Source organism: Chlorocebus sabaeus, chromosome 11, assembly GCF_047675955.1.
Source record: "Chlorocebus sabaeus isolate Y175 chromosome 11, mChlSab1.0.hap1, whole genome shotgun sequence".
NCBI classification, from domain to species: Eukaryota; Metazoa; Chordata; class Mammalia; order Primates; family Cercopithecidae; genus Chlorocebus; species Chlorocebus sabaeus.
Window position 1 is genome coordinate 119,077,827 of NC_132914.1, and position 22,706 is coordinate 119,100,532.

A 22,706-nucleotide genomic window follows, 5' to 3' on the forward strand; every position below is an offset into this window, starting at 1 on the left:
TCCTCTCTCCCTCTCTTTATTCTTTCTTTCTGTTGGGAGCACATCCTGCTTCCGTGGAGGGTGGAGTGCTCCACTCAGACACTCAAATCAGCAGGGTTTTTTGTTTTTGTTTTTGAGACAGAGTCTCGCTCTGTCACCTCAAGCTGGAGTGTAGTGGTGCAATCATGGCTCACTGCAGCCTTGACTTCCTGGGCTCAGGTGATCCTCCCATCTCAATCTCCTGAGTAGGTGGCACTACAGGCGCACACCACCATGCCTAGCTAATTTTTAAGAAATTTTTTGTAGAGACGGGGTCTCCCTGTGTTGCCCAGACTGGTCTCAAACTGCTGGGCTCAATCTATCCTCCCACCTCAGCCTCCCAAAGTAGTGGGATTACAGATGTGAGCCACCGTGCCCAGCCTGAACTTGTAGGTGGGTTTTGTGAACTGGGCCAAATTATAGTCACCACTAGACCTTCCGCAGCTTTTAAGTTTGATTTCCAGATGTTTTCTTAAAACCTCAGGTTTTTGACTCATGAGGTCTGCAGTGAAGGAAATAAGATCAGGTATCCTTTTACTATCACTAGAAGAATGTAGGTGGTTCCTCAGAAATGTTTAACACTTAAGGAGAGGCCCCCCGCCCCCCCTCCCGGTCTGCATTTGAGGGAGGAAAAAGGGCTGATAAATAGTACAAGTTGAGAATAATTAAATCTATCCTGTACTCACGGCATTTCAGAGATACTGTGCCCCAGTCTCAGCTCTGTTTGACCCCGTAGAGGGGCAACAAAGGGCTTGTAGTTGGCGTCCACAGTAAATGTCTCCAAGAAGGAAAGATGTAAAACCTTAGCAAAAAGCAATATGCCTGAAAAGACGCTGTACCTCACTTTTTACTGGAGAAATGTGAATTACCCCATGATACCATTTCCCCCGTCAGGTTGGCAAATATTAGAAGGTGGAGGAAACCCAGTTTGGGGGAGCAGTAGGCAGGGGAACTCTCATGCATCACTAGTGGAAGCCAAAAATCGCTGCAACTTTTAGGAGGGAAAATACCTATTAGCAATCATTATTTAAAATGCACAGGACTGGCGCGGTGGCTCACACCTGTGATCACAACAGTTTGGGAGGCCTAGGCGGCAGATCACCTGAGGTCAGGAGTTCGAGCCAGCCTAACCAGCATGGTAAAACCCCATCTGCTTTATCTCTGAGACCAGGAACCAAGGGACCATGTCCTACAGTTGTTGAGCAGGGATGCTGCCCCTAGAGTCCCTTGTCTAACACTCTCCCCTCTCCTGTGTTCAGAGGTTTGGGCTCTGGGTAGCAAAACTGAAGACAGCTCGCATCTTTAGAGATCATCGGCCTGGCACGGTGGCTCACACCTGTAACCCCAGCACTTTGGGAGGCTGAGACAGGCAGATCACGAGGTCAAGAGATCGAGACCATTCTGGCTAACAAGGTGAAACCCTGTCTCCACTAAAAATACAAAAAATTAGCCGGGCCCCTGTAGTCCCCGCTACTCGGGAGGCTGATGCAGGAGAATGGCGTGAACCCGGGAGGCGGAGCTTGCAGTGAGCCGAGATCGCGCCACTGCACTCCAGCTTGGGGGACAGAGCAAGACTCCCTCTCAAAAAACAAACAAAAAAAGAGATCATCAAGCCAGCAGACAAGATGCTGAAAAACTCTCACCCCACCTCAGGGCCTTTCCCTGTTTACTCTTCCTGGAATCCTCTTCCCGAGCATGGTCCCATGGCTGGCTCCCAAATGTCACCTTCTCGGAGAGGTCTTCCCTTGATAAAAATTACCTCCCCTGCGATCTTCACCTCCACATAATCTCATGAACTGCCTTTTTTTTTTTTTTTTTTTTTTTTTTTTTTTTTTTTTTTTGAGACAGGGTCTCACTCTTGCCTAGGCTGGAGTGCAGTGTCACGATCAGGGCTCACTGCAGCCTCGACCTCTGTCCATCAATCGATCCTCCCACCTCAGCCTCCTGAGTAGCTGGGACCACAGGTGCGCGCCACCACGCCCAGCTAATTTTTATTTTTTATTCGTGTAGACACGGGGGGGTGGCGGAGTCTTGCTATGTTACTGGGCTCGAACTCCTGGCCTCAAGCGATCCTCCCACCATGGCCTCCCAAAGCGCTGAAATTATAGGTGTGAGCCACCACGCCCGGCTCATCGCTTGCTTTATTTTATGAATTGCGTTTACCTCTCTACAAAAGCAGTGTCATCCGTCTTTCCCTCCAGAGTGCAAGTCCCCTTCCTTCCCTGGTTCCGGAATTCCCCTCTCAGCGCGATCCCTCTTGGCAAAGCGCTGGCACCCGCGGCTCCTCGGTTCCGCTGCGCTGGCTGCCGCGCTGGCGGCCGCCCTGGCCTTCCCTGGGCTGCCAAGAAGCACTACTGCCTTACGCGCGACATAAACACAGACACCGCATTGGACCCGGGCATGCTTTAATCCGGAGGGCTGTAGCAGAGGGCGGCCCGCCGAGGGGTGTGGTCATGGTGGGCGGAGCCTTGGGGGCCGAGTCTACTGGTGGGCGGGACCCAAGGGGAGCAGCCAGTAGGGAAGTTGGGCGAGTTCCAGAATCAGAGGGCGTGGCTATGTCTGCGGGTGGGCGGGGCCTCCGTGGGGAGGGCGGTGGGCGGGGCTTACATGCCGGGCACCACCCCATTGGTCTCCAAGTCGGTGAGGTTGCCCCGCAGGTTCTGCTCCTCCTCGAAAGCCTTGAAAAGTGAGTTGAAGTTGCCGGCTCCAAAACCCTGGGGCGGGAAAGAGAAGAGATGAGCCAGGGACCCAGAAAACCGAGTGTGCTAGCTGCCTGTCCCCTCGGGCCTGCCGGGGACAAGCGGTACCTGGTGGTTGTGGCGCTGGATGACTTCCAGGAAGAGCGTGGGCCGGTCCTGCACCGGTTTGGTGAAGATCTGCAGCAGGTAGCCTTTCTCGTCGTAGTCCACCAGGATTTTCAGCTCCTAGGCGGGAGACAGGGGTCTCTGCTAGGGGAGGCTGGCCCGCGCTCTGTCCTGGCACGGTGAGATCCTTGGAAAGTCCTCAGGGGCTCCACCCCAAAAGTCTGGAAATGACCTCTTTTTCTGGCAGTTCCAGCCACCTCCAAATATATCCCCAAACTGTCCTATTACCATTCCCCTACTACAGTTCCTAAGGCACCATTCAAGACTGCTGCCTGCTTCTAATCTTGTATCCTTACAATCCATCCTCCCCGCAGACATTATCAGGACACCCCCCCCCCCCCCTTTTTTTTTTTTTCAGACGGAGCCTTGCTCTGTTACCCAGGCTGGAGTGCAGTGGCGCAATCTCAGCTCACTGAAACCTCCACCTTCCTGGTTCAAGCGATTCTCCTGTCTCAGCCTCCCGAGTAGCTGGGACTACAGGCGCAGGCTACCATGCCCGACTAATTTTTGTATTTTTGTAAGACGGGGTTTCACCATATTGGTCAGGTTGGTCTCAAACTCCTGACCTCAGGTGATCCACCCACCTCGGCCTCCCAAAGTGTTGGGACTACAGGCGTGAGCCACCATGACCGGCTGAGGGGTCTTTTAAAAATCGGATCATGTCATTCCCCTGTTTAAAATCCTCCAGTGGGGGGCCGGGCGCGGTGGCTCAAGCCTGTAATCCCAGCACTTTGGGAGGCCGAGACGGGCGGATCACGAGGTCAGAAGATCGAGACCATCCTGGCTAACACGGTGAAACCCCGTCTCTACTAAAACTACAAAAAAACTAGCCGGGCGAGGTGGCGGCCGCCTGTAGTCCCAGCTACTCAGGAGGCTGAGGCAGGAGAATGGCGTGAACCCAGGAGGCGGAGCTTGCAGTGAGCTGAGATCCGGCCACTGCACTCCAGCCCGGGAGACAGAGCGAGACTCCGTCTCAAAAAAAAAAAAAAATCCTCCAGTGGAAATCGGAACTCTCATGTACTGCTGGTGGGACTGTAAAATGGTGCAACCACTTTGGAAAACAGTTTGGTAACTTCTCAGAAAGTTAAACATACAGTGTTGCTTCCTTAAAATACAGATTTAAAAAAAAAAAAAAGGGTGGCCGGGCATGGTGGCTCATGCCTGTAATCACAGCACTTTGGGAGGCTGAGGCAAGTGGATCACCCGAGCTCAGTTTGAGACCAGTCTGGCCAACATAGGGAAACCCAGTCTCTACAAAAAAAAAAAAAAAAAAAAATTAGCCTGGGCAAGGTGGCTCACGCCTGTAATCCCAGCACTCTGGGAGGCTGAGGCGAGTGAATCACCCGAGGTCAGGAGTTTGAGACCAGCCTGGTCAACATGATGAAACCCTGTCTCTACTAAAAATACAAAAAAAAATTAGCTGGGCATGGTGGCACATATCTGTGATCTCAGCTACTTAGGAGGTTGAGGCAGGAGAATCGCTTGAACCCGGGAGGTGGAGGTTGCAGTGAGCCAAGATCAGCCACTGCACTCCAGCCTGGGAAACAGAGCAAGACTCTGTTAAAAAAAAAAAAAAAAATTAGCTGGGCGTGGTGGTGAGTGCCTATAATCCCAGCTACTAGGGAGGCTGAGGCAGGAGAATTGCTTGAACCCAGGAGGCTGGAGTTTGCAGTGAGCCAAGATTGCACCACTGCACCCCAGCCTGGGAAACAAAGCAAGACTCTCTCTAAACAAACAAAAGCAACAAGGAATTACCATGTGACCAGCTACTCCTAGGTATATACCAAAGTGCATTGAAAACATGTCCATACAGAGCCTTGTTCACAGATGTTCACAGTAGCATTATGTATAACACCCCAAAAGTGGAAACAACCCAAATATCTATCCACGAGGAATACATAAACAATGTGTGGTCTATCTATACAATGGGAGATTTTTCAGTCACAAAAAGGAACGAAGCACTGACACACACTCCAATGCAGATGAACCTTGAACACATGCTATGGGAAAGAAGCTGTTCACAACAGGCCTATTTTGTGATTCCTTTTTTTTTTTTTTTTTTTTCCCGAGACGGAATTTCGCTCTGTCGCCCAGGCTGCAGTGCAATGGCGTGATCTTGGCTCCCTGCAACCTCTCCCTCCCTGGGTTCAAGCAATTCTCCTACCTCAGGCTCCCCAGTAGCTGGGATTACAGGTGCCTGCTACCACTCCTGGCTAATTTTTGTATTTTTAGTAGAGACAGAGTTTCTACTGTTGGCCAGGCTGATCTTGAACTCCTGACCTCATGATCTGCCCGCCTCGGCCTCCCAAAGTGCTGGGATTACAGGCGTGAGCCATCGTGCCCAACCTTTGTGATTCCTTTTAATGAAATGTCCAGAATAGGCAAATCTATAGGGACTGAAGGTAGATTAATGATGCCTAGGGCCAGGGTGGGAGGGGGGAAGGGAACAGAAGGGTTGGGAGGTGCTGACTGAGAGACTCAAGATTTCTTCTGGGGTGACAAAAATGTTCTAAAATTGATTTTTTGCCCAGGCTGGAATGCAGTAGCCTGATCATGGCTCACTGCAGCTTTGACCTCCTGGCCTCAAGTGATTCTTTCACCCCAGCCTCCTGAGTAGCTGGGACTACAGGCACAAACCACCATGCCTAGCTAATTTTTTAAAACTGTTTTTTTGTAGAGACAGGGTCTCCCTATGTTGCTCAGGCTGGTCTTAAACTCCTAGCCCCGAGCAATCTTCTCACCTCAACCTCTGAAAATGCTAGGATTATAGATGTGAGCCACTGTGTCTGGCCTAACTGTTTTTGTTTTTCTTTTAGACAGGGTATCGCCCAGGCTGGAGTGCAATGGCCTGATCATGGCTCACTGTAGCCTTTACCTCCTGGGTTGAAGTGATTCTCCCACTTCAGCCTCCCCTGTAGCTGGGACCACAGACACAGATCACCACGCCCAGCTAATTTTTTTTTTCTTTTTGTAGACACCCAGGTTTCGCCATATTGACCAGGCTGGTCTCAAACTCCTGACCTCAAGTGATCCACCTGCCTTGGCCTCCCAAAGTGCTGGGATTACAGGCATGAATGACCACACTCAGTCCTACAATGGATCTTTTTTTTTTTTGCGATGAAGTCTCGCTCTGTCGTCCAGACTATAGTGCAGTGGCATGATCTCAGCTCACTGCAACCTCCACCTCCCGAGTTCAAGCAATTCTCCTGCCTCAGCCTCCTGAGTAGCTAGGATTACAGGTGCGTGCCACCATGCCTGGCTAATTTTTGTATTTTTAGTACAGACAGGGTTTCACCATGTTGGTCAGGCTGGTCTTGAACTCCTGACCTTGGGATCCACCCGTCTCGTCCTCCCAAAGTACTGGGATTACAAGCATGAACCGCCACACCCAGTCCTAAAATGGATTTTGATGATAGTTGCACAACATAGCAAATAGCTAAAAATCATAGAATTGTACACCTTAAAAATATGACATGTTATGTGGCGTATGTCAATAACACTACTAAAACCAAACCAAAAAACCCTCCATTGGTTTCTGGCCACAAAAGAACAAAATCCAGACTCCTGAATAACAGCTCAAATGAGGAACTTGCTCTTGTGTACCTGTCTGACCTAAGTCACCACTCAAAACTACTCATCCACTCTAGCCTATTCATTCTGTTCCTCAGACGCTCGGGGCTTGCTCCTCCCTCGGCCCTTGCTGATCCCTTGGCCAGGAATGAATGCCCTTCTTCCCGCTATTTACGTGGTCAGCTCCCGCTCATGATCTAGACTTCACTCAAATGTCACCTTCTCAGAGAGGCCCTCCCTGACCACTCTCTGTAAAGTAGCCCCAGGCCGTCTGTTTGAACTTCCTGCACTGGCTATCTCTGACAGTGCTTTTATTGTTTATTTGTTTGTCATCTGTCTCCTCCTTCCACATATGCCCCAGAATAAATGTCCCTTGCCCGCAGGGACTTGGTCTGGGCTCCCCTCCGGGCTGAGACGGTATTTCTGAAAAGATGGAACGCAGGGGTCGTACTCCCCATAAGGCTGCGGATCCTGCCTGGGTCTCACCTCCAGGACATCAAGGTTCTCCTTCACCTTGATCTTGGCCGTCTTCAGCTTCTCCCGCAGTTGTTTGTAGTACGTGGAGGGAACAGATAAGAACTCCATGCCTCTCTCTCTCAAGTGGCGAATCTGTTTCAGAGCAAAGTTGAGGTCAGCCTTCGGCCTCCAAGTTCAACTCCCTTAGCCAGGTGGAGGTGCTGGGTCCTCAGGAGGCAGGGTCCCTATCCTAGCTCCCCTCAACTGCCAGGATGCCGTGTGGCCTCTTCCCCTTTCTTCTGTCATGGGCCCCGTTAGAACAACTGCTAGATTTATAGAACACTCACCATGTGCCTGCCTAGAGCACTTTTTTTTTTTTGAGATGGAGTCTCTGTTGCCCAGGCTGGAGTGCAGTGGCACGATCGTAGCTCACTGCAACCTCTGCCTTCTGAGTTCAGGCGATTCTCCTGCCCTTGCCTCCCGAGTAGCTGGGATTACAGGTGCCCGCCATCACTCTCAGCTATGTATTTTTAGTAGAGATGGGGTTTCACCATGTTGGCCAGGTGTGTCTTGAATTCCTGACTTCACGTGATCCACCCACCTCGGCCTCCCAAAGTGGTGGGATTACAGGTGTGAGCCACTGCGCCCAGCCTGAGCACTTTCTACATATTCCCTCATTATGTCCATGCAGCAATCTTTTGAGGCAGCTGGAGGACTATTCTCTCATTTCATAGCTGGGGAAACTGAGGCATCAAAAGATTAAGGATCTATTAGGCCAGGTGCGGTGGCTCATGCCTGTAAGCCCAGCATTTTCGGAAGTCGAGGCGGGCAGTTTACTTGAGATCAGGAGTTGGAGACCAGCCTGACCAACATGGTAAAACCCTATCTGTACTAAAAATACAAAAAAGAAGGCCGGACGTGCTGCTCACGCCTGTAATCCCAGCACTTTGGGAGGCCAAGATGGGCAGATCATGAGGTTAGGAGATCGAGACCATTGGGCTAACACAGTGAAACCCCATCTCTACTAAAAATACAAAAAAAACATTAGTCCGGCGTGGTGGTGGGTGCCTGTAGTCCCAGCTACTCAGGAGGCTGAGGCAGGAGAATGGCGTGAACCCAGGAGGCAGAGCTTGCAGTGAGCCGAGATCACGCCACTGCACTCCAGCCTGGGCGACTCTGTCTCAAAAAAATAAATAAATAAATAAATAAAATTAAAAATACAAATACAAATACCAAAAAAAGTTATCCAGACGTGGTGTCATGCAACTGTAGTCCCAGCTACTCAGGAGGCTGAGGGAGGAGAATTGCTTGAACTCAGAAGGCGGAGCTTGCAGTGAGCCAAAATCGCGCCACTGCACTCCAGCCTGGAAGATAGAGCAAGACTCCATCTCAAAAAAAAAAAAAAAAGATATATATATATGTGTGTGTGTGTGTGTGTGTGTGTGTGTGTATATATGTATGTGTGTGTGTGTATATATGTATGTGTGTGTGTATATATATGTATATATACTTGAGAGACAGGATCTTGTTCTGTCACCCAGGCTGGAGTGCAGTGGCATGATCATAGCTCACTGCAACCTCAACCTCCCCAGGCTCAGGTGATCCTCCTACTTCAGCCTTCTGAATAACTAGAACCACAGGTGTGCACCACCACACCTGGCTAATTTTTTGATTTTTTGTAAAGATGAGGTCTTACTGTGTTGCCCAGGTTGGTCTCGAACTTCTGAGCTCAAGCAGTCCTCCCACCTCAGCCTCCCAAAGCGCCTGACCCCCCAATTTAAATGTGCAATGCCCTTCACCCTTGGTGTCCCAATTCCCTGCTTTATTTTCTTCCTGGGTGCTCTCTACCATCTAGCATTTATATTTTACTTATTTTGTTTATTGCTCCACAAGGGCAGAAACTGTTATTCGCGGATGTATCCTAAGTACCTAAGATAGTGCCTGGCATATAGTAGATGCTCAATAAACATCTGTTGAGTGAATGAATGAATGAAGTTGCTAAGGTCATGCAGTGAAGTCGGTTGGCACAGTCCAGGCTCTTGTCCACTCTGCCATAGTGTCACTTAAGGAAGGGGTAGGACCCAGCCTCCCCATGCTCCATCTGTCTGGATCTACAGATGCAGAACATTTAATCTGGCTGAAAGGACAAAATCAATCTTGTAGCCTAATTTCCTCCTTTTTTTTTTTTTTTTTTTTTTTTTTTTGAGAAGCAGTCTCTCTGAGTTGCCTAGCTGGAGTGCAATGGTACGATCTTGGCTCACTGTAACCTCCACCTCCTGGGTTCAAGTGATTTTCCCGCCTCAGCCTCCCGAGTAGCTGGGATTACAGGCATGCACCACCACAACAAGCTAATTCTTGTATTTTTAGTAGAGATGGGGTTTCACCCCGTTAGCCAGGCTGGTCTTAAACTCCTGACCTCAAGTGATCTGCCAGCCTTGGCTTCCCAAAGTGCTGGGATTACAGGCATGAGCCACCATGCCTAACCCCCTAATTTCCTCTTTAAAAAAAAAATTCTTTTTTTGGGGTTGTGGGAAGATAGGGCCTCACTCTCTGTCACCTAGGCTGCAGTAAAGTGACTCAATCATAGCTCTCTGCAGCCTTGAAATCCTTGGCTAAATGGATCCTCCTGCTTCAGCCTCCCAAGTAGCTAGGACTACAGGCATGAGCCACCAAGCCTGGTTAATTTTGTTTACTGTTTGCGGAGACAGGGTCCCATTATTTTGCCAGGCTGACCTCTAACTTCTGGGCTCAAATAATCCTTCTGCTTTGGCCTCCTGTGTAGTTGGGACTACAGGCATGAGCCACTGTGCCCGGTCCTAATTTCCTTTATTTATTATTATTTTTCTTTCTGAAGTGGAGTTTCACTCTTGTCACCCAGGCTGGGGTGCAGTGGTGCGACCTTCGCTCACTGCAACCTCTACCTCCCAAGTTCAAGCGATTCTCCTGCCTCAGCCTCCCGAGAAGCTGAGATTACAGGCACCCGCCACCAGGCCCACATAATTTTTATATTTTTAATAGAGACGGGGTTTCACCATGTTGGCCAGGCTGGTCTCAAACTCCTGACCTCAGGTGATCCCCCTGCCTTGGCCTCCCAAAGTGCTGGGATTACAGGCATGAGCCACTGTCCCCAGCCCTGATTTCCTCATTTTTAAGGTAAGGCAGCTAAAGTCCATAGACAGCACTGAATCTCCCAGAGACACAGAGCAAGCCACTGGCAGAACTGGGACCATCACCCAGGCTTCCTGATACCCTGGCACCTGCCACTTCCAAAGCCCAGGGGTTCTATGGAGACTGAACTCTCTAGGGTGGGTGGGGCTGCGCCTGCCCATGAGTTGCAGGAAGCAGTGAGGGCGTCTGTCAGTCTCCCAGCCCAGAGAAGTGGGCCCAGGACTGCCGCCACTCCTCTGTCGATTTTGCAGAGACCATCCCTGGCTCTGAATGAGAGAGGAATTCGGACGGGGAAGGGGGTTCTAACCGCTGTGATGATGTCCTGGGTGTTGAGGGCGATGTGCTGGACCCCAGCGCCCCCGTTGTAGTCCACATATTCCTGGGGGAGGGAAACAAGGAGACCACTGTCATTTGTACCGTCACCCACATCCCTGACCCTGCAAGAGCCCCCAGACCTCTTCCCTGCTCCCCTTTCTCCCAGCCAGGGGCAGCCTCACCTGAATCTGGGACTTCTTCTTGCCAGGCGCTGGCTCATTGATGGGCATCTTGATGGACTCTTCATAGTTAGCCACCACAATGGATCGCAGAGAGCTATATTCTGTGTGCACCTGCGTGTCATCCACAGACCAGAAGCGGTGGAACTGCAGGTTTTTCAGGTACCTGTAGGGTGGGCGGTGGGACACATCTGCTCTGAGCACCTCCAGGGACGGCCTCCATCACCCCATTTCCACCTTCCAGAATCTGTCCCTGAGCAGGCTCCAGAAAGGAGATGCCACTGCCACCATACCCATCAGAGATTTAGATCTTTCTGTTGTTGTTGTTGCTCGAGACAAAGTCTCACTCTGTTGCCCAGGCTGGAGTGCAGTGGTGTAATCTCGGCTCACTACAGCCTCAACCTCCAGGCTCAATTCCTCCTCCCACCTCAGCTTCCCAAGTAGCTGAGACTACAGGCATGTGCCACCACACCTGGATAATTTTTGGGTATTTTTATTTTTTGTTTTTTGAGACAGAGTTTCGCTCTTGTCACCCAGGCTGGAATGCAATGACGCAATCTTGGCTCGCTGCAACTGCCACCTCCTGGTTCCAAGCGATTCTCCTGCCTCAGCCTCCCAAGTAGCTGGGATTACAGGCATGAGCCACTATGCCCAGCCATATTTTTTGTAGAGATGGGGTCTCACTATGTTGCCCAGGCTAGTCTTGAACTCCTGGGTTCAAGCCATGTGCCTGCCTGGGCCTCCAAAGTGCTATGATTCCAAATATGGGCCACCATGCCCAGCCTAGATTTGTGCCTTTATGATGACAGTTTTCCTTCAAGTGGAAGTGTCTTGGAACGAAATACATACAGGATGGCAAGGCTCCCACAGCTGGAAGTAAAGTGTTTTGAGAAAAAGGCCCTTGCTTTTTCCTCTGGGTTGTGGCAGTCTTCCTCCAAGCCTCCATGGACTGTGATGCCCCCAGGGTTCCTCAGAGGGAGGGCCTGTGGGTTGCTTTGGGCCTCAAGTCCACCGGTCTCCATGTTGACAGTATTATAGTGAATAAATGCATCAGTGGCCTCAGGCTAACTCCCATCGTTTTGTGCTGTATTTTCCACTTCCATTTTATTTTACTTTATTTTATTATTAGTATTATTATTTATGTTTAGATAAAGTCTCGCTCTCTCACCCAGGCTGGAGTGCAGTGGTGTAATCTCAGCTCACTGCAACCTCCACCTCCCTGGTTCAAGCAATTCTCCTGTCTCAGCTTCCCAAGTAGCTGGGACTACAGGCACACATCGCCACATCCAGCTAATTTTTGTATTTTTAGTAGAGATGGGGTTTCGCCATGTTGGTCAGGCTGGTCTTGAACTCCTGACCTCAGGTGATCCACCCGCCTCTGCCTCCCAAAGTGCTGGAATTACAGGCGTGAGCCACTGTGCCCGGTCTATTTTATTTTATTCATTTATTTTTTGGAGACAGAGTCTTTCTCTGTTACCCAGGGTGGAGTCTCGCTCTGTTGCCCAACCTCCACCTCCAGGGTTCAAGCGATTCTCCTGCCTCAGCCTCTTGAGTAACTGGAATTACAGGCGCCGACCACCTCGCCCACCGAGTTTTTGTATTTTTAGTAGAGACGGGGGTTTCTCCATATTGGTCAGGCTGGTGTTGAACTCCCGACCTCAAGTGCTCCTCCCACCTCGGCTTCCTAGAATGCTGGGATTACAGTTGTGAGCCACTGCACCCAGTTGTATTTTCCACTTTACTGCAAGGACCAGGGAGTGGGCCAGTCCACCATGGGGACCTGTCATCTTCATGCAGAGGGAGAGGGCCAGGGTCTCACCATTCGGAGGCGGACACCATCTCCTGATCAGGCTGGTTTCCCACAATGTGGTCGATAATCTCAAGACTGCATTTGGGCCTGGGAAGGGAAGAAAATGGGGGTGAGAAGGTGGCTACCCCCCAGATTGCTCCCTTCTCCATGACCCCTCAGTAATAATAATAGCTCACACTTCTGTTTTCGGAGTTTTATTTTTTGGTAGAGATGGAGTCTCTACACAAAGACAGACTCTTTTGTTGCCCAGGTTGGTCTAAAACTCTGGAGCTCAAGTGAACCTCCTGCTTCAGACTCCCAAAGTGCTGGGATTACACGTGTGAGCCACCGCACCCAGCCTCACACTTATGTAGCATTTACTATGGGCTGGACATTTTATTTTGTCAACTCGTATACTATTACAGTCCCCATTTTACAGATGAAGAAACTGAGGTCTAGAGAGACGAAGCGACTTGCCCAAGGCGAAATGGCTGTGAAGTAACAGAGCTGGGATTTGAACCCGGGAAAGTTTGGTTGCAGAGGCCATGGTCTCAGCCTCTATGCCACCTCTTCAAGCACCCCCAAGGACTTCCAGGCATTTCCTAGTGGGCTCCATTCTGCCCCAACACACATGCACAGTGGACATGGAGGAAGGGGCATTACTTTTCACAGTACCTCAGGGCTTTCCACCCACCTCTGCCCCCAGAGACACTCACAGTTTAGGAAGTAGGGGGTCCATGAACACTGGGGCCTCATATCCAGGCAAGAATTGGCCGGTGTAGTTCATCTTCTCCACCAGGGTGTGTGTGGTGTCCCCATACTACGGGTGGAAAACAGCCTGGCTCGGCCCCTGGGCACCCATCCCCGCCGAGGACAGAGCACACTTCATAGCGCTAACGTAGCCCTGGGTTCCAACCCGTATCTGACCCTAACCAGATGCGTGATCCTGGGCAAGTCACTTCTCCTTTCTGAAAGAAACTGCAATCTGTCACTTGTTTGAGAGTTTCTGTGAGGGCAGGGACACTGTTTTGCTCATCGTGGTGTACCCAGCACCAAGCTCAGTGCCTGGCACAGGGGAGGTGCTCAATGAAGCACCTACTTCATTTATTTCAGTAGGTCAACTAGATGAAGAACACAGGAGGGCACTGGATTAAATTATACTGAAGAGTGGCCGGGCGCAGTGGCTCACGCCTGTAATCCCAGCACTTTGGGAGGTGGAGGCGGGTGGATCACGAGGTCAGGAGATCGAGACCATCCTGGTAAACACGATGAAACCCCATCTCTACTAAAAATACAAAAAATTAGCCGAGCGTGGTGGCGGGTGCCTGTAGTCCCAGTTACTCAGGAGGCTGAGACAGGAGAATGGTGTGAACCCGGGAGGCGGAGCTTGCAGTGAGCGGAGATCACGCCACTGCACTCCAGCCTGGGCGACAGAGTGAGACTCTGTCTCGAAAAACAAAAAAACAAAAATATTATACTGAAGAGCTCTGTCAGTCACTTTAGCCATCTTTTTTTTTTGTTTGTTTGTTTTTTGTTTGTTTGTTTTTTAAGGCAGAGTCTCGCTCTGTCACTCAGGCTGGAGTGCCTTGGCATGATCTCAGCTCACTGCAACCTCCATCTCCCAGGTTCAAGTGATGCTCCTGCCTCAGCCTCCTGAGTAGCTGGGATTATAGGCGTGCACCACCATGCCAGGCCCACCTCAACCTCCCGAAGTGCTGGGATTACAGGCGTGAGCCACTGCACCCAGGCTTTTTTTTTGAGACGGAGTCTTGCTTATTGCACAGGCTGGAGTGCAGTGGTATGATCTTGGCTCACTGCAGCCTCCTCCTCCTGGGTTCAAGAGATTCTCCTGCCTCAGCCTCCCAAATAGCTGGGACTACAAGCATGTGCCACCACACCCGGCTAATTTTTTTTTTTTTTAGACAGAGTTCTGCTCTTGTTGCCCAGGCTGGAGTGCAATGGTGCGATCTTGGCTCACCGCAACCTCCGCCTCCCGGGTTCAAGTGATTCTTCTGCCTCAGCCTCCCAAGTAGCTGGGATTACAGGCATGTGCCACCACGTCCAGCTAACTTTGTATTTTTAGTAGAGACGGGGTTTCTCCATGTTGGTCAGGCTGGTCTCGAACTCCCAACCTCAGGTGATCTGCCCACGTCGGCCTCCCAAAGTGCTGTGATTACAGGCGTGAGCCACTGCGCCCAGCCCCACACCTGGCTACTTTTAGTGTTGTTTTACTAGAGATGGGGTTTTATCATGTTGGCCAGGCTGTTCTTGAACTCCTGACCTCAAGTGATCCACTCACCTTGGCCTCCCAAAGTGCTGGGATTACAGGCACACTCTAACCATTTTTATGTTTAATTTTTTTAACTTTTTAATTTTTATTTATTTTTATTTGTTTATTTGAGACGGAGTCTTGCTCTGTCGCCCAGGCTGGAGTACAGGGCACAACCTTGGCTCACCGCAACCTCTGTCTCCTGGCTTCAAGTGATTCTTCTGCCTCAGCCTCCCAAGTAGCTGGGATTACAGGCGCCTGCCATGCCCAGCTAATTTTTGTAAATTTAGTAGAGACAGGGTTTTGACACATTGGCCAGGCTGGTCTCAAACTCCTGACCTCAGGTGATCCACCTGCCTCAGCCTCACAAAGTGCTGGGATTACAGGCATACTTTAACCATTTTTATGTTTAATTTAATTTTCAACTTTTTTAAAAAATTTTTTATTTATTTATTTTTGAGACAGAGTCTCACTGTCAACCAGGCTGGAGTGCAGTGGTGTGATCATGGCTCACTGCAGCCTGCATCTCCTGGACTCAAGCAATCCTCCCACCTCAGCCTCCCATGTAGCTGGGACCACAGGCATGCTCCATCATGCCTGGCCAATTTTTAATTTTTTGTAGAGATGGGGTCTCACTTTGTTGTCCAGGCTGGTTTCAAATTCTTGGGCTCAAGCAGTCCTCCTGCCTTGGCCTCCCAAATTGCTGAGATTACAGGTGTGAGCCACTGCACCTGGCCTATTTATTTTTTATTTGTATTTTTAATTTTTGTAGAGATAGGGTCTCCCTATCTTGCCCAGGCTGGTCTTGAACTCCTGGCCTCAAGTGATCCTCCTGCCTCAGTCTCCCAAACTGCTGGGATTATAGGTGTGAGCCACTGTGCCTAGCCCTTTATGTTGAATTTAATCTGGAGGAGGTAAGAGCTACAATTGTCTCTGTACTACAGTAACACAGGTGCTGGCCAGGCGTGGTGGCTCACACCTGTAATCCCAGCACTTTGGGAGGCCGAGGCAGGCAGATCACGAGGTCCAGAGATCGAGACCATCCTGGCCAACACGGTGAAACCCCATCTCTACTACAAATACAAAAATTATCCGGGCATGGTGGCGGGCGCCTGTAGTCTCAGCTGCTTGGGAGGCTGAGGCAGGAGAATGGCATGCACCCGGGAGGTGGAGCTTGCAGTGAGCCGAGATTGCACCACTGCACTCCAGCCTGGGCGACAGAGCGAGAGTCCGTCTCAAAAAAAAAGGAAACACAGGTGCTAAACAGAATTGGTCATCTTTGCTGAGTGTCTAACGTGCTAGGCACTGTTCTAAGTGCTATACACAAACGACCTCATTGGATCCTTTTTTTTTTTTTTTTTGAGACAGAGTGTTATTCTGTCACCCAGGCTGGAGTGCAGCAGTGCAATCTCGGCTCACTGCAACCTCTGCCTCCTGGGTTCAAGCGAGTCTCCCACCTCAGCCTCCCAAGTGGCTGGGACTACAGGTGCACACCACCACGGCTGGCTAATTTTTGTATTTTTTTTTTAGTAGAGGTGGGGTTTCACCATGTCAGCCAGGCTAACTCCTGACCTCAAGAGATTCGCCCACCTCAGCCTCCTACAGTGCTGGGATTATGGGTGTGAGCCACTGCACCCAAAAAAAAGAAAAAAATTGAAGAAAACAGCCTGGCACGGTGGCTCCTTGGATCCTTATGATGACCCTATGAGGAGTCATAGCTGAAGATACTGAGGTTTGTAGCCATGAAAAGGAACGAGATCATGTCCTTTGCAGGGACATGGGTGGAGCTTCAAACCGTTATCCTCAGCAAACTAACACAGGAACAGAAAACCAAACACTGCATGTTCTCACTTAGAAGTGGGAGCTAAGCAATGAGAAAACATGGACACATCATGGGAACAACAGACACTAGGGCCTGTCAGAGGCAGAAGGTTGGGGAGGGAGCACACCAAGAAGAGTAGCTAATGGATGCTGGGCTTAATACCCAGGTGATGGGATGATCTGTGTAGCAAACCACCATGCACACGTTTACCTATGTAACAAACCTGAACATCCAGCACATGTACCCCAGAACCTATAATAAAAGTTGAAGAGGCTGGGCGCGGTGGCTCACACCTATAATCCCAGCACTTTGGGAGGCCAAGGTGGGTGGATCACGAGGTCAGGAGATTGAGACCATCCTGGCCAAAACGGTGAAACCTCTACTAAAAATACAAAAAATTAGCCGGGCATGGTGGCAGGCGCCTGTAGTCCCAGCTGCTCAGGAGGCAGATGCAGGAGAATGGTGTGAACCCTGAAGGCAGTGGGTGCTTGCAGTGAGCCAAGATCGTGACACTGCACTCCCGACAGAGTGAGACTCCGTCTCAAAAAAAAAAAAAAAATCAAAGAAAACAGCCTGGCATGGTGGCTCATGCCTGTAATCCCAGCACTTTGGGAAGCTGAGGCAGGAGGATCACTTGAAGTCAAGAGTTTGAGACCAGTCTGGACAACATGGCGAAACCCTGTGTTTACTAAAAACACAAAAATTAGCCTGGCGTGGTGGCAGACGCCTGTAATCCCCGGGAGGCTGAGACAGGAGAATCACTTGAGCCCAGGAGACAGAGGGCAGTGCAGTGAGCTGAGATCACGTGACTGCACTCCAGCCTGGGCAACAGAGTGAGACTCCATCTGAAAAAAGGAAAAAAAAAAAAAAAAAAAAAGGCCGGGCGCAGTGGTTCATGCCTGCAATCCCAGCACTTTGGGACGCTGAGGCAGGCGGATCACCAGGTCAGGAGATTGAGACCATCCTGGCTAAGACGGTGAAACCCCGTCTCTACTAAAAATACAAAAAAGAAAAAATTAGCCGGGCATGGTGGCGGGCACCTGTGGTCCCAGCTACTCGGGAGACTGAGGCAGGAGAATCGCTTGAACCTGGGAGGTGGAAGTTGCAGTGAGCCGAGATCACGCCACTGCACTCCAGCCTGGGTGACAGAGCGAGGCTCCGTCTTTAAAAAAAAAAAAAAAAAAATTGAGGAAAACAAAAAAAGATCCTATGGAGGCACAGGAAAGTTGAGCGCATGTCCCAGATCACATAAGCGTTCCAGTTCCAGTCCTTGCTCATTTAAACAGAGTCATAGAGAGGTACAGTAATATGCCCAACGTCACACAGCTCGTGTGGGATCTCATGTCCTCAGACCCCATCCTTCTCCCTTCTTCAGAGCCCCTGCCTTCACCCCCTTGCTGTCATCCTCCCACCCTGGGAGGAAGGGAAGCCTGGGAGGAGTGGCTGGTGGCTCCTGCAGCCCCTGTACACTGGGCCAGGCATTATGAGGGATAGACTTGAGGGACAATGTCTGTGCTCCGAGGCCCATGGGTGGGATGGTTTGATGGAGTCAGCTGTGGGGCTCCTGGCATCTCAGTGGTGCCGACAGCAGGAGGGGTGGGGCCACCAAAGGCAACTCACCGTCTGCAGCACAGCAAACTTCACCTTCCCAAACTTGTCTTGCTCTACCCAGGGCTCCCGCACGATTTTGGCGCCCCGTTCCCGTGCTTTCTGCAGAGAAGATGGGATTGGGGAAGTGGTGAGGGCCGGAGACTTCCAGAACCCTCGCCTGCTGCTCCTGCCAGGAGGCCTCTGTGTGGTCCTGCAGGCCCCTCCAGTTTCTCCAGCCCCAGGTAGGAACCCCAGGCAGCTTCACTCATTACCCCCAATACTCATGCTCGTTTGGCAAGTAGGGAAACTGAGGCCCAGGCCCAGAGTTGGGGCTATGGGAGACAAACTAGGTAGGGATGGGTGTCTGTCCTGCCTCTGCTAACTCCCGCTGTGATCATTCCCCCTCTCTAGTCCTCAGTTTCACCATCTGTAAAAGAATGGTTGGATGAGAATAAGAAGATGATTCATGCATTTATTTAGCAAAACTGTACTGCCTGACAGTGCTTATATCATGCACCAGGCTCTGTTCCAGATTCTAACCTTGTTCATCCTCGCAGCAATGTTATGAAAAAGTAGTATTATCATCTCCATTCTCTAGGTGAGGACGTTGAAGCACAGAGACATTAAGTCACTTGCCTGAAGTCACACAGCTAAGATTCAGACCTGGACAGCCTGGCTCTGGAATGCACACTCTGAATCTCTAGGCTGCCTCTTGGGTACAGTATTTGGTTTAGAGTTGTGCTCAAGAAATGGTAATTCTGAGGCCAGGCAAAATGGCTCACGCCTGTAATCCTAGCACTTTAGGAGGCCAAGGTGGGCAGATCACTTGAGGTCAGGAGTTCAATACCAGCCTGGCCAATATGGCGAAACTCCATCTCTACTAAAAATACAAAAATTAGCTGGGCGTGGAGGCGCGCGCCTGTAATCCCAGCTACTGGGGAGGCTGAGGCAGGAAAATCACTTGAATCCAGGAGGTGGAGGTTGCAGTGAGCCAAGATCGCACCACTGCTCTCTGGCCTGGGTGACAGAGCAAGACTCTGACGCAAAAAAAGAAAAAGAAAAAGAAAAAGAAAAAAGAAAAAAAAAAGGAAATGACCAGCCTGACCAACATGGAGAAATCCTGTCTCTACTAAAAATACATAATTAGCTGGGCGTGGTGGCACATGCCTGTAATCCTAGCTACTCAGGAGGCTGAGGCAGGAGAATTGCTTGAATCCGGGCGGCGGAGGTTGCGGTGAACCAAGATCATGCCATTGCACTGCAGCCTGGGCAACAAGAGCAAAACCCCGTCTCATTAAAAAAAAAAAAAAAAAAAAAAAAAGGAAATGGTGATTCTGATCGAATTTCCTCCTTTGACAACCCAGCTGTGGTCAGCCCCATCTGGCAGCTGTGGAAACTGAGGCTCAGAGAAAGAGAGGACACACAGGAGAGAGGACAGGGCACCCCCCGAGCCCAGGTGTGTGTCACACCAGCATCCGGGCTTGTCACTGTGATGCAGCAGTGTCCTTCCAGCCCTGACCAATGGGGTCCCCATGGCAGACGGAGGCCTTCGTCTCCCAGTGTGTCCAGGTGCTTTCTCACCTGCACGATGTAGTCACAATCTTCCACCTCAAACGCAATGTCCTTCACTCCATCGCCGTGTTTCGCCAGGTGATCCCCCATCTCTATGGCCGGCAGGTAGGGGATGGCACTGAAGTCTAGGTCCCCTCACCTGGCTTTCAGTCTCCATCCAGGCCCTGAACCCAGAACCCACCCACAGAGCCACAAGTCCACCCTCCCCGGGCACCTCACCTTTGTTCCAGGGGTTGAGTGCTGAGGAGAGGACAAACACAATCTAAAACACAAGGAGAAGGGGGTGTGGCTAGTGGTTAAGGGGGGCATGGGGAGGTGCACCCATCAGCCCCTCCCTGCCGACCCAAGACACCCCTGATGGAGCAAAAGGACTCCTGGACCTGGGTTCTAGCTCCTTCTCTGCCTTAGTTTCCCACACTGGTCCTGAGGGATGGGGCTTGCAGCCATGCCAGACCCCCTCTGGATCCTCAGAGGAGCTGCCAGGTCAGGTCTCTCTTGGGGAGAGAACTCCAGGGACCCCATCAGTCAAGGCACTACTTAAAATTCCTCCTGTGATAGCCCAGGTTTTCTGAGCACCTGTGGGGTCAGTGTTGGGCCAGGCTGAGGAGGAAATGAAACTAGGAGGGACCCTGTTGCATGGCTGTACAAAGGTGCCAGCAGGGGGTCGGTGGGAGCTGAATTATATGTTTTTTGCTGTTGTTGTTGGGGTTTTTTGTTTGTTTGTTTTTGGTATTGGTTTTGTTTTTGAGATGGAGTCTCGCTCTGTCGCCCAGGCTGGAGTGCAGTGGCACGATGTTGGCTCACTGTAAGCTCTGCCTCCCGGGTTCAAGCGATTTGCCTGCCTCAGCCTCCCGAGTAGCTGGGATTACAGGCGGCCACCATCATGCCCAGCTAATTTTTGTATTTTTAGTAGAGATGGAGTTTCACCATGTTGGCCAGGCAGGGGTTGGGGGCTGTCCTGGGGGTGGCAACTCACCTTCCCTTGTTTGATTACATGGCTGACCACCTCCCGGGAACCGGTCTCCAGGCCCCTGTAGGCTAGAGGTTCAAATCCCATCTTGCTGCAGTAGAATGACACGGCCTGAATCACAGGGTTGCAGCAGGGTTCATGAGGGTCAAGGGGCCAGCCTGGGGGACTTCCAGAAGAGAGTCCCTGGCCCCCCTCAGCCTGCCGGCCCTATTGCCTTAGGTGCAGAGACCCTCCTGGGAAGAAAGACTGCTGCCTGCACATTTTGCTGACAGATAACTTTCGAGCTGGTGTAATTAGGATTCAGAGCATCTGGCCCACCCCTGGCCTGAGCCTCCCTCCCAAGGGCCAATCACAGACCTGCTGGAGGCCTGCCCTTGTCACGTGGCCCTCTGCCCTCCTCTCTGCTCACTCCAGTACCTTGCCCCGGCTTCTACCTGCTTGGCGTTGCCAACCCAGAAGGTCACAGAGTGGAAGTGGAGGAATCGGCCTCTCTCAGGCTGCAGAAGGAGAGAAGAGGTGAGGTTGAGTCCCTGAAAGTGAGTCTAGAAAAGTGCGAGTAGAGTAACGTCCCCTAACCACCCTCCTTATCCCAGCTTCAACCACAGAACTCAGGAGCAGTGGAACCTCATGCAGCCTTGCCAAGCCTCAAAAGAGGTTTTTCATGTGGAAGTTGAGCTCCCGGGTGTCTTGGATGGGGAAGCCCCCTCAGGAGGCCTGTTTCACACAGGGAAATAGCCTTATGTTGCAGCAATATGGATTTAAGTTAGACCTTAGAAAGAACTTCCAAATGGGATTAAGAGATTGGCAGTCATTTAAGAAGGGGTACAGTTTTGTTTTTGTTTTTGAGATGAAGTTTTGCTCTGTTGCCCAGGCTGAACTGGAGTGCCGTGGTGCAATCTCGGCTCACTGCAACCTCCGCCTCCTGGGTTCAAGCGATCCTCAGGTTCAAGTGATCCCTCCACCTCAGTCTCCCGAGTAGCTGGGATTACAGGGTTGCGCTACCACGCCCGGCTATATTATTGTATTTTTAGTAGAGACAGGGGTTTCCTCATGTTGACCAGGCTGGTCTCGAACTCCTGACCTCAAGTATTCGCCTGCCTTGGCCTCCCAAAGCACTGGGATTACAGGCGTGAGCCACCCTGCCTGGCCAGGATACAAGTTGGTTAGGAGGGTGAGCTTGAGTCCAGCTTAGTCTGGGGGAGCCCCAGGGGTAAAGCTGAGTGTGCAGGCATGCATGTCACACATCCACTCCAGTCCTTCCTCTCCTGCTGATAACCCCCAGTCTCCCTGCACTCCAACCCCCTTCCAGACCCCGGCGCTACATTTCCCACATGTCCCCTGCTTACCTTTGCCCCTTTGTCACTGTAAGTCGTCTAAGGAGAAAGAGAAGGACAGTGAGACTTGTAGGCTCCAACACAAGGTGCTTCTGGAAGTGTTACTGAAGATGTCCCACACAAGGGGAGATAGTCATGGCACTTACCATGATTGATCTTAGTCAAACTTCCTGCTGCAAAGACTGGGACTAGCGGCCTGGGGAGTGCTGGGCTGGAGTATTTAACCCCAAGCAGGTCCCGCCCAGGTCTCCTGGCATACTTGGGGGATGGGGTAGGGAGCTGAGCCCAGCCCTGGAAGGTTCCGGGCCTGGGGGCCTCTGATCCAGCTGAAGCCTCATTGAACAGGATGGTGTTGCCAGGCCCAGAAAGGGGGAGTGACGTCCACTAGTCAGTGGGAGGCAGAGTCAGGGCCAGAAGCCAAGGGCAAGCTTTTCCAGGACACTGGGACCGTGACCATTACCGCCCAGAATCCAAAGCTCAGAAGCCAAGGTCGGCTGGAGTGCAGTGGTGGCTCCAGAACTCTTGCCTAGAGGAAATTTGAGGGGGAATTTGGAGACTGGCCCCGATGTCCTGTTTGCAAAGCAAGTATGTGGTTTCTCTTCAGGATGAAAGTGCTGTATTCCATAGCTGTTAGAGGCACGGTAGGAGAAGGTTTGCATCCTGGCTCTGCTACATATGGTGTGACTTGGGAAAATCACCATATCCCTCCGAGCCTCATTTGTAAAACAGGAGCAAGAATAGTGTGGTGGGGATTAAAGGAGATAAGCATGCTCTTTGGAATAGGACCTGG

General features: G+C 51.0%; 1 protein-coding gene across 1 annotated transcript; it reads right to left on the reverse strand.

Moving 5' to 3' along the window:
- Window positions 1-2,406: 2,406 nt before the first annotated feature.
- On the reverse strand, window positions 2,407-22,312 carry HPD (4-hydroxyphenylpyruvate dioxygenase). Its single transcript, XM_008005011.3, has 14 exons — window positions 22,063-22,312; window positions 21,929-21,955; window positions 21,017-21,079; window positions 20,589-20,693; window positions 19,832-19,874; window positions 19,622-19,704; window positions 18,071-18,160; window positions 13,076-13,179; window positions 12,390-12,467; window positions 10,574-10,736; window positions 10,384-10,455; window positions 6,939-7,061; window positions 2,826-2,942; window positions 2,407-2,732 (listed from the first exon to the last, which is right to left on the reverse strand). The coding sequence occupies exons 1-14, from the start codon at window positions 22,063-22,065 to the stop codon at window positions 2,622-2,624; spliced, it is 1,182 nt and encodes a 393-aa protein (XP_008003202.3). The 5' UTR covers window positions 22,066-22,312; the 3' UTR covers window positions 2,407-2,621.
- Between the last annotated feature and the right edge of the window lie 394 nt (window positions 22,313-22,706).